General features: G+C 38.9%; 1 protein-coding gene across 1 annotated transcript in view; it reads right to left on the reverse strand.

Annotated features, from left to right (window-relative positions):
* Nucleotides 1-12,046, reverse strand: part of LOC144501564 (ras-related protein Rab-40B) — a 69,818-nt gene that overhangs the window by 7,312 nt on the left and 50,460 nt on the right. Inside the window, exons 3-4 of the mRNA XM_078225417.1 lie at nt 10,200-10,260; nt 1,791-1,868 (exon numbers count right to left, since the gene is read on the reverse strand). Coding sequence (XP_078081543.1) covers nt 1,791-1,868; nt 10,200-10,260 — 139 coding nt within the window. The remainder of the gene's footprint in view (nt 1-1,790; nt 1,869-10,199; nt 10,261-12,046) is intronic.

Here is a 12,046-nt window from a genome sequence, read left to right on the forward strand (position 1 = left end):
AAATCACAATCACATTGTTAGCTTCAGATCTCTGACATAGTCACAAAAAAAAATCAGCAGGAAGTCCTTAACAAACCTTTCAGTGATATGTTTATGCATCTCATCTAAAAGATGGTACTTATTACTTGGAATGCGCAAATCTAGGTAGGTAGAGGAACAAAGGGATCTTTGAGTGCAAATAAACCAATCACTAAACATTGCACTACAGGTTAGTAAGGCCTGAAAAAAAATATGGCTTTATTTCTATAGGGATATATTTGTAAAGAAAGCAAGTCACAACAAACCAATATCAAACTTTGGTGAGACCACATTTGAGTGCTGGATTCAGAGAGGCACTAGAGGGTGCAGAAGTTTACAAGGATGATACCAGAAATACTTGAGTGTACATATCAGGAAGGCATGACAAGCCGAGCCTATTTTCCTTTGAAACAAAACTGAGGAATGAACTAATAGGACGTTTTAAAAACTATGAAAGATTTTTACAGAGAAAATGTTTTCACGGGAGAGCATAAGTCAGGCCATTAGTATAAGATAGTTATCAATAATTTTTTTTTTAAATTCATGGAATATGGATGTTGCTGGGAAGACCACATTTATTGCCCATCTTTAATTTTCCTTGAACTTCCTCAGCCATTTCAGAGAACATTTGAGAGTCCACATTGCTGTGGATTTGGAGTCACGTGTAAGCCTGACCAGGTAAGGATGGCAGATTTCCTTCCCTAAAATACATGTGACTTTTAAGGGGTGTCTTGACAAATATATGAATAGGATGGGAATAGAGGGATATGGTCCCCGGAAGAGATTTGGAGGGCTGTTCCTGTGCTGTAATTTTCTTTGCTCTTTGAACCAGATGGGTTTTTACAGCAATCATTTCATGGTCATCCTCGAACTTTTTAAGTCAATTCAAATATTAAATTCAAATTTCGCTATCTGCTGTGGTGGAATTTGAAACCGGGTCCACAGAGCATTACCCTCTCTGGATTACCAGTCAAATGACAATACCACTACACAACTGCCTCCCCTATATCTAACAGGGAATTCAGAAGGAACCTCTTTTTCGAAAGATTGGTGACAATGTGGAACAGGCTACCACAGGGAGTGGTTGAAGTGAATGGTACTGTATAGATGCATTTAAAGCAAAACAAGACAAGCGCACACGAGGAAAGGAAGAGAGGGTTAGGCGAATAGATTTAGACAAAGAAAAAATGAGAGTTGACTCAAGTGGAACACAAACACGGTATGGACTAGTTGGACTAAATGGCCTCTTTCTGTGCCATATATCCCATGTAATTCTGTCATGTATAAAATAATCACATTTTTAAAGTTTACCTGGAATGGATTATTTTTACAGATTAATTTTCCCTTTACTCCCTCCCCACCCATCTTTTAGTTGTCTGAAACCATGCACTTTGTGGAAAGATCAGAAAATCCTGCTTCCACTGCCATTCAGAAAATTGGATAAAATTACACTGACTTCTATGAGATCAGCTTCCTGTTAGTTCTTCTCCACAACAGAGCCAAGAACATGCTGATGATGAAACAGTAGCAACCCTTGTTTTACCACTGCATGTACCAGCATGTTTGCACTGCTCCAACCAAAGCAATTTTATCTTTATTCAGTGATAGTGAGCCGTGAACTGCTGCAGACTGTGTGAAGGTATTTTCAGAGTAGTTGGGGAAGGAGTTTGACCCAGCTACAATTAATGACAATATTGCTGGAAAAACAAAGAGACACGTTGAAGCTTTTCATCTTCCATTCATCAAGACAGTTGATCTGAAATGCTCTTTACCTCATCTATCTCCTTGATCCACCTATCGATACCATCAAATGACCAGCGATTTGTAATGTCGTAAACCAAGATCACACCCTACAAATTTCAAAAAGAAGAGTGCATAAATCCAATTGTTTACCAAATATCTTGCAACTCACCAAAGAACATTTTCTGAAAAGACACCCTTCTACTTACCTTTTCAGCTATCGGAACCTATTTCTGTGATTCTATCCTCTGTCACTTAAAAGCATACTTTCGTCCCCTCCTTAACAGTTTTTGTTCCCCCCAGTTCATTTTTTTCTGGCTTTAATTTTCCACATTTTTATTCTTCTGCTTCTCAAGCTCTTGTCTTTGTCTTGGTTACACTGTTATTGCTCATAAGTAGCATTTATTTTTATTCCATTCCTTTGTCAATATCTTTAGTTCATTCTCAACTTTTTAAAGTTATTCATTCATGGAATGTTGATATCACTGGCAAGGCCAGCATTTGTTGCCATATCCAAATCCCATGAGAATGTGGTAATGAGCCACCTTCTTAAACCGCTGCAGATCACCTGGTGTAGGTACATCCACAGTGCTGTTAGGGAGTTCCAGAATTTTGATCCAAAATGCCCCCAGGTTTCAAAAGATATAATTCCAAGTCAGAATGGTGAAAGATTTGGAGGAAATCTTTCAGGTGGGGTGTTCCTATGTGTCTTTTGCCCTTGTCCTTCTAGGTAATAAAGGTCAAGGGTTTGGAAGGTGACATCAAAGTAGGCTTGGCAAGTTGCTGCAGTGCTTCACATGTATGGTACACACTGCTGCCACTGTACATCAGTAATGGAGGGAGTAAATGTTTAAGGTGATGGATGAGGTGCCACAACAGCAATTATAAGTAAATTAAATACTGTATAAAATTTAGGTACTGAGATATGTGCATTTATCTTTCAGTACATAACCCTCTTTTGACAATGGCGCAATAATTCTGGAATGAATTTGTCTAATAGTGGAAAGCATTAGAATTATCTCATGTTAGTTATATTTCATATTATCACCAGTGTCTTAACTCCCGATCATATTCTTTGTTTTGTTATAGTACTTTTACTTACACTTAACACTATATACATTTTTTTACAGTTTCTTTCTTAACTTCTTCCTACAAAGCTAAGCAAATTAAACATTCTATGAAATATACGTACTGAGCATTAAGTATTTAGGTTTAATCTCTATGGTGCTTGTCATTCAAACTTGCCACTAACAGTTCTTGTCACAGGCTACTAAATGGAGCATCAAGACACACAGGTGCCCCATCCAAGCTCAAACAAACAACACATTTTCTGGTCTGTGCCATCCTAATCGTGCTGCCTGGTGGCTTACAGCTGGAAAAAACAAAGTCCAAGAGCACACAAATTATTCTGGCTACAAGAAGACTGCAATGTGTTCAATCAGAATGAAAAAGAGCAAGTCCTTTATTTGGTCCTTTCACATTAGAACCATAGAATTATGCAGCATGGAAGGTCAATTCGTCCATTGTCCATGCACTGGCTCTTTGGTACAGCTACCAATCAGACCCACTCCACTGCTCTTTCCCATGGCCCTGTTTTATTTGTGTGACGGTTTAATCTGCTTCCACCATCTTTCCAGGTAATGCATTCCAGATCACAACAGCACGCTGCGCCAGAAGAAATTTCTTCATGTAGCCTCTGATTTGTTTGCCAATCACTTTAAACCCATGTCCCCTGGTTACTGACCCTTCTGTGGAAACAGAAACAACCTCTCCTTGTTTCCGCCATCAAAATCCTTCATGACTTTCAATTCCTCAAATCAGATCTCCAATAATATTTTCTGCCCCAGGATAACTACTCCAGTATCTCCAATCTTCTCTTAGAAGCAAAGTCCTTCAAAGCTAGTACCATTCTCATAAATCTCTTCTGCAATTTCTCCAAGACTCTGGCATCTTAGTCAAGTGTGGTGCCCAGAATTAAATACAATATTCCAGTGGAGGCCTAACCAGAATGCAGTAAACGCTTAGCCTAACCTTTTGGCTTTATTGATGAAGTACAAAAGCAAAGGATCCCATTTTTAACAATCTTACTCTACATCTTAAAATGCCCCCAGGTCTTGCTGTTCCTTCATCACTTAAAATTGTAACACTTAGTTCATTTTTCCCCATCTTCTTCCTACCAAAATGTCTCACTTCACACTTCTGTGCGTTAAATGTCATCTGCCATGTGCCTGCTTATTTTACTAGTTTGTCATGTTCTCCTGAAGTCTGTTAGCATCCTCCTCAGGGTTCAGTACGTCTGTTAATTGTCAAAGATTTCCTAAAATGTGTTAATTCCAATAATCGTATGTTGAGGAGAGAATGAGTCTGAAGCCAGCCTGTACCTTAAGACAGGTTTATTTCCAAGCCTGCAGAGTTAGTAATTCCCCCCAAGACACAATGTGAACACAATTGGAAGCCCGAATACCTTCTAATTGGGAACAGTTGCACTTGATTACCAACTTAAAGCATGTTACTCAACTGCAGCTCAATTCCCACAAAAGAAATGCATTTTCTTTCTTTCAAAAAAACTGAAGACAGAGAAATAAGTCAAACATTTTCAAAACTCACATCAAGAGTCATCCTTTTCTAAAATCCCCAATAAATTTTCACTACAAGCATTCCTTTTAGTGAACCAATCTGACAACTAGTGGTCTGCATCAACCCACTGGAGCTTAGAGATTTCCTTTTTCACCACCATTTGTTTTAAACTTGCAATATAAATTGGTAATCTTTCTTCACTCACACTGTTTGTGGTATGTATTTTATCCCAAAGGGATCGATTGACAATATAATATTGTATTGGGACACGTTCTTTGTCATTCCACCCTCACACCACCACCCCCCACTCCCCTTGTAGTACTGCCCCTAATTTTTTTATACCATGTCAACTGCCTCTACTAGTACAAGAGTCTCTACAGTCAAGATGTTCTTTACTACTCGGCTTATTTTCTTCACTTCCCAAGCCAAGGGGCAACACTTCCTATTTTCACCCACAAGAAATATTATGAAACTCTTGTACTTGAAAATTCATCAACAAGGTTTGTGTGAAAGGTGTCACTGAACAATCAATCTTAGGATCACCCAAAGATGGGAATTTTAGTGCACATTTCTCCATCTTTAATTTTTGCAATGTTTTGTTCGCTCGCAAGATGTTCTGGACCTTGGGATGTTTCATTATAGTACTCAGTTCAAGATCAAAGCTTGCATCTGGCCTTATCCATGTGCCCAGCCAGTTAATTATCCAATCAGACTTTGTAGATGCTTGGTCTCATCTTTGAAAGCATCTGTATCATGTTGTGAGGGACTAGCCGACTGTTTGCGTTAGGGCTAACACTTTCTAAATACGATTGTTGGTGTAAAGTAACCATAGATCCATACTCTTGTATTTCTAATCCAATAAATTTAAAGGCCCCTTTAGCCTGACTCCCAACCTTAAAGTCTGTCCTAGCCCTGTCAATAACCGTTTTAAAACTCATGAGCCACCCCAAAGGAAGTCATCATCATGCATCATGAAGATGCTTACAAGTTTCCCACCATGGTACCAAAGAAACATGACAGGATCTGCCTTTAGTTGGCGACAACTCATCTTTAACAACACTGATCAGACTGTAAAGTATCACATTCTGGAAGCATCGTTTAAACCATATATGCACCTATTCAACTTCCAAAGTTTTCTCTCTACCTCCGACACCTGCTTAGGAGGTTTGAGAAACATTTCCCTCTGGAGGTGATCACCTTGCAGGAAGGAATGCAGCTTTTATATCTGTGGACTTACATTCACACAAAAACATCACCAAAAGGGCCAGAATTTTTTTCAAAATTACCTAACCTGCTATGGGCGAATTCCTCATCTGCTGAGCATTCTTCAAATCCCCAGGCCACTAGCCTTGGCATGAAACTTACCCAGCAGGACTGTGTCCATGCAGACACATTTATGTGATAATGCTGGCTACCATTTGGGGGTAGAAAACACATCAAACTCCCTCCAACTATACAACTCCTCTGTTCAGCCTTCTGGACACCTTTATTCCCTAACTTGTTAGCTGTTACAAAAATCTCTGTCATGAGGACTCCTTCTGCTATGATATTGTAATGGTTCAACTTTCTCCACTACTATGTTGGCTAGTCAAGCGGTGACCCCAACTTGCCTACTGAAGTCTTTTCAAGCTCCTGCTAAATCCCGTGTATTTCCTGTCTGAGGCACTATTCACTGCAGTGAACATTTCCTCACCTTGGATTCATCATCCAGTGTGACACACCTTTTTATCATCTTGTAATGAAGCCCTAATACTGCCCCAATTGGGAGACAGCTGCTCGATTACCAGCTTAATGTATGCTCTCCATTACAGCACAATTCCAATATTAACAAAATGGACCACAAAATACTGTTAAAAATGGAGACAGGCTGACACTTCTTTTCTCTTTGGGATAGATAAAAATATATTTAAGATGGACCACATGGACGATTGATGAACAAAATACACTACTAATATGTTAGAATTTTGTACACATTCGAAGTGTTCAGTATAAAATGTAATTTTAAAAATGACAAGGAAACACTGGCACAGTTGATAAAAGCACCAAGATTTACAAGTGCAATACAAACACTTAATTTAATTTAAATGCAAAGACTCAAACATTTTCATAAGAAACTGTTCCTAACATCCATTGATTTAAAGTTAATACTTCCCTTCATGCTGGTGTCAATACGTGACTCTCTGAAACATTTTACTGAAACCAACAATCTTCAGATCAAGCAATATGTAATCACAGCACATACAAATAATGTTTTTCATCACTGGTTCCACCAATAGACATCAAATTTACCCAAGACTCGAAATAATATAGCTCCTACATCTCCATTATGTTAGAAACTGGGGATCATTATTGGATTTATAAACTTTAAAAATCTTCATCTATCTATTCATATTAATTTAAATATATAATTTCTATATTAGAAATGAGTTTAAATTTGTGCTCTCATGAGAAATCAAAAATATCTTGATACATTATACTGAACTGTTCATGACTTTTGGTCGTTCCAAAAAAAAAATCAGTGTCTGAAAGCTGAGCGGTGTTAACGTTACATAACCACCTCCACAGAATAGGAATTCACCCTTGTCATAACAATTGAATTTATAAACAAGTAAATAAATTACAATCAACTTCACTTTTATAAATCCATGAGTAAATACAGCAGAGCTCTATTACTGAGCATCTCTACTGACACCCTTACCTTCAGCTTGAGCAAGAGGATGTTTGCAACTAGACTGTAACATCAGTTACTTTAAAATATTATTCATGCTATCAGATGAAAAAACGTTTCAACATTGTGCAAATTTAATGTAATGTTTAGCAATTTAGGGGAGTAATTGAGTGCACAAATATCTAAAGTTTAACTTTAGTCTGAAATTCACACCCAATTTTCAAGCTAATTTGCAAATATGGCTAATTTTTTGGGGCAAATATCTGCACAAGAGAGTCAGGGAGATAATGTGCATCTCTCTATTTTCTTTTCACAGTGTCAGTGCGAAGCAGTCCCGTCATGAGTTACGTCCCTCCTAACCTTAAACCCAATATAATACATCTTAATGCATCAGTGTGACAGTTCACTTCGCCAATCTTACCCCTTCTCCCTCAAAAGAGAGGTCCCAATTATTGTTTCTTTGTTGGCAGTTTCATGTGGTCAAATGCTGTTATAAATCTGAAACCAGTTATTGTCCAAGGCCAACTGTAATCCTCATGCTCAATTCAAGTTTTAACATCCTGGGTGAGAGCATATGCATTCTCTAAATATTTAAATCTGTGCAAGTTTTTAAAAAATATGCCAAGGAAGTGGATGATAATTTTATTAGTGTCACAAGTAGGCTTGCATTAACACTGCAATGAAGTTACTGTGAAAATACCCTAGTTGCCACACTCTGGCGTCTGTTCGGGTACACCGAGGGAGAATTTAGCATGGCCAATGCACCTAACCAGCATGTCTTTCAGACTGTGGGGCCAAACCAGAGCACCAGGAGGAAACCCACAAGGACATGGGGAGAACGTGCAGACTCTGCACAGACAATGAGCCAAGCAGGGAATTGAACCTGGGTCCCTGGTGCTGTGAGGCAGCAGTGCTAACCACTGTGCCACGATGTTGAAGGAACCCCTTGATATGACCCGCCATGAGACACAAGAGCAAAGATGGAATTTACATTTTTGCATCTTTTACAAACTCAGGACATCCAAAGCTTTTTGCAGCCAATGATTTCTATTTTTTTAAAATTGTAGCATAATGTGATGAAGGGAAGTGCAGCAGGCAATCTGTACACAACAATGCGGCAAATGATCAGATCTCTTATTTTTGCAATGCTGCTTGAGAGCAAGTATTGGCGAGAACACCAAAATTACCCCCCTGCTCTCACTCAGAAAGTGCCATGGGATATTTTACATCTACCATAAGGGAAGACATGACCTTGATTTAACATTTCATCCAAATGAGAGCATCCCTAACAGTCCAACACTTCCTCCAAAGTGAGATTTGAACCCACAGCTTTCTGACTCAAAAGCAAGAGTGCTACCGCTGAGCGAAGGTTGACATTCTCTCTACCAATTTGTCATCTTTATTCTGGAAAAACAGAAGGTTCGCACCAGTAGTACTTAAGAACAGAACCTGTGCAATCTGACCAACTTCAAATATAATGTAATCTTTAGCAAGTTAGTTTACGACTTGAGTACACAAGTGTATAAGGTTTTCAGATACTTCAGTGTAAATTAAATGAGACAACCTTAGCTCGGAGATCTCATTACTTTCCTCTGGAGTTAGACTCGGCAGTTACAGACCTATTTCGGAGAAATTATAAATAAAGAATTCCCAATGCGTATGTCATGAGATGATTCCAGGCCTTTGACAAATCTCCTCTGCTATCTGTGTGAGGATCCATAATAATATAAAAATACTTTCTCTTCCCAACCACCCACCCACACCCCAGCTGCCAAAGATGAAAAATTGAGGATATGCCTGAATATTGTGCAGTGACTAGGTGAGAAAGCAGAAGGAACATTTGTGAATGCATTGAGTAATTGTGGAGTTGGATGTGAGGCAATAAGGCACCCTAAACTTAGTCAAACAAAAATCAAACAGTATCAACAGTATCTTGCATTTACGTAGCAACTTTAATGCAGTAATACATCATGAGATGCTTCAGATTAGTGTTTTCAAGACAAAGTTTGACCTGAAACTATATGAAAAGATTTGACAGGTCACCAAAAGCTTGGTTCATGTGGTAGCTTTTAAAGGAACCTAAAAAAAAAAAGAGCTAGAGAGAAAGAGGGCTATAGGGAGGGAATTAAAGAGCTTATGGTCTAGGCAGCAAAAAGCATAGCTGTCAATGATGGTGTGATGAAAATCAAAGATGTGCAAGAAGCCCAAATTGGGATTAATTTTGGCCTCAAGTACTCACCTGCTCACTTTTGAATCATGCCATGGGATCTTTTATACTTAATTGGCCAAGACAGAGTCTCAGTTTAACGTCTTAACCAAAAAATATAGCACATCCAATGTAGGACTGTTAGTGAGAAGTTAGTGGAGTTTGTAGCGGGGCTGAAGATTATGTTCTCAACATAGAGCTGGAGAAAGTAGAGATTCTTAACACTTGATTCTAGAAAGCCGTCCGACAGCACCAAAGCAGTGAAGGGTCATGGGGAGTGGTGGCAGATTAGAGCTGGGCACCATCAGTACAAGTGTGCAAGCTGAAAGGTACCTAGACAAGGCAGATCTTCATCTGTTCCCATAGTCAGTTTCTTCCTGGGACAGGTTGCTAGCCCGATGCCTGAGACTTACAGCTTGAGGGGCATCACTCCGCATCAAGGGTGCCTGACCAGGAGTCGCTCCCACTCTTACTGCCAGCCAATGATGTGCTATGCTGGAAGGATTTTGCAGGTTGATAATGATGGTTGATATTCACACTGGTTGATACTCAACCAGTTCATGTAGACTAATACTTTATATCTAGGAGCTACACTATATAATTTATAATTCATCAAAAAGTGACAAATGAACATACACCATTATTTCAATTGAAATTTACATTACTTCATTAATCAAGTTTGTGCTCAGTTTGCAAAAATTGGCCATTATGTATTGCTAAACCAAAACCATGAAGGACTAATTTCTGCCAATCTATATTCCTCTTTATTTTCCAGGAAGACAGATCCATGCATAGCAGGTAGTTAATAGTTATGTCCAATATACACAGGTACGCAGTTACATGGGTAAGATAGGTATAAGAGGGATATGGACCAAACATGGGCAATTGGGATTTGCTTGGTGGTTAAAAAAAGGCAGCATGGACAAAGTTGGGCCAAAGGGCCTGTTTCCATGCTGTGAACTTCTATGACTCTACAGTGTTTTTCTTTACCTGGGCTCCTCGAGAGTAGGAACGGAAGATGGTGCAGAACCTGCCCTGCCCAGATGTATCCCTGAAGATAAAACAAAAAAGCAAAACATGAAATATCCCATAGTTTGAAAACAATACCTAAACAAAAAGAACATTGTCATCATCAGAAAGAGCAACAGATTTGCATGCAGAGATTTTGCACGGACCGACTTCTAAATACAAGATGGAGAATGCAAGATGGCTACAGTATTTTGGTCTCAATACTTTTGGACCTGTGAAAGCATTTTGACATGGATTGTGAAAGATTTGCCATTGGAAAATTCATTTAATTTGTGGGGACTGCAAGATTGCACGAGATACAAGGGACCACTTTTCCCAGTCTTTGTTATCATACATTTATATAGCATATTTAACATAAAAACATGCTATGACACTTCACAGAAATGTAACCAAAAAAATTAATGAAAATGGCATAAAAAACAATATATTAAATAAGTGACCAAAAGCTCATTATAGAGATAGTTTGAGGATCTTGAAAGGAGGGAGAGTTAGGGATCTTGAAAGGAGAGGGAGTTGGAGGTGCAGGGGAAATTTAGGAGGGTATTCCAAAGTGTAGGACCTTGATGACATGCAATAATGAAGCAAAGGGAGTAGAAGATTGTGATGATACTGTGCCTTTAAGAAATGTATTTGCATCATGTTCCTTGTGCAGGATTTTTTTTCGCAATCAGTTCTCTTTACAGGTGCCGCTTTGTCTATAACCAGCAGCCTCCATGTTGATGCTGCAGAAGCACAATTGGTCCTAATTGCTGGAATTGTTTTGTTTTGATCTGGACTAATGCAGTGTTTTCCCCTGGGTTTTGTCAGAGTTGGGCTTGATTGGATTGATTGACAAGAAAGATCATGTGGTTGAGTGGGATGAGGCTCAGAGAGAGAAACAAGCTTAGATGCTACTTGGGAGCTGCAGAGAGAAGCAGCTCTTTCTGTTTCTGAAGATTGGAGACTGAGACCTTGCAGAAAATAGGTCTCTTTTTCTGGGGACTGCTGTATGGGAGTCAGAACACAGATGTCTTACTGGATCTCTGTCTAGAGATATTAAAAGTCTGGAAATCCAGCATCCACATGAGCCAACTGCTTTTGTGCTAACTGATTGTGAAGAAGGATGTCTGTCTGCGGGGATATTACTTAAATAGGAACTATAAAGATAGCTAGCAGTTAAGAATTATACTTGGTCATGTTTAAGTATTTCAACTGGTAAATGTTAATTCTTATCATATTTTAACTGTGTTGTTAAATAAAATTTGTTTTAATAAAAACTACCTAGCGAGTCCATGGAATCACACCTGGAGCAAAACACCTTCTGCGCACACCAATGCCAAAATCAAATAAAATTGAGGTCTAAGTTAACTTCACCATATACCTTGAGAGTTTCCAATCTAGTCCCTAACAAGATGCACAAATGTTCAGAGTTGGTGGAATGCAGAGTTCCCACAGAGTTATTGAGCTGGAGAAGATTACAGAGATTGAATGGGATGGGCCCTTGAAAAGTAGTTGAATTCCATATTGAAAATTTAAAATCTGAGACATTGGGATACAGGGAGCCAACATGGTTCAGTGATCATAAAGATGATGGATGAACGGGATTGCTGCAGAATAAGGTACGGCAATAAGAGTTTTGGGCGAGTTAGTTTATGCACGGTACAGAATAGGAGGCAGGCCAGAAGTGCATTGGAATCGATGATTTAACGGTGACAATGACATGGACATTGCACAAGATGTGTTGAAGTAGGGGTAGAGATGGACAACATTACAGAGTTGAAAGAGAGAACAGAATAGCAGCAATGGAGGGGATGGAATGAGTAGAGTCT

This window comes from Mustelus asterias, chromosome 12, assembly GCF_964213995.1.
Source record: "Mustelus asterias chromosome 12, sMusAst1.hap1.1, whole genome shotgun sequence".
Classification (NCBI taxonomy): domain Eukaryota; kingdom Metazoa; phylum Chordata; class Chondrichthyes; order Carcharhiniformes; family Triakidae; genus Mustelus; species Mustelus asterias.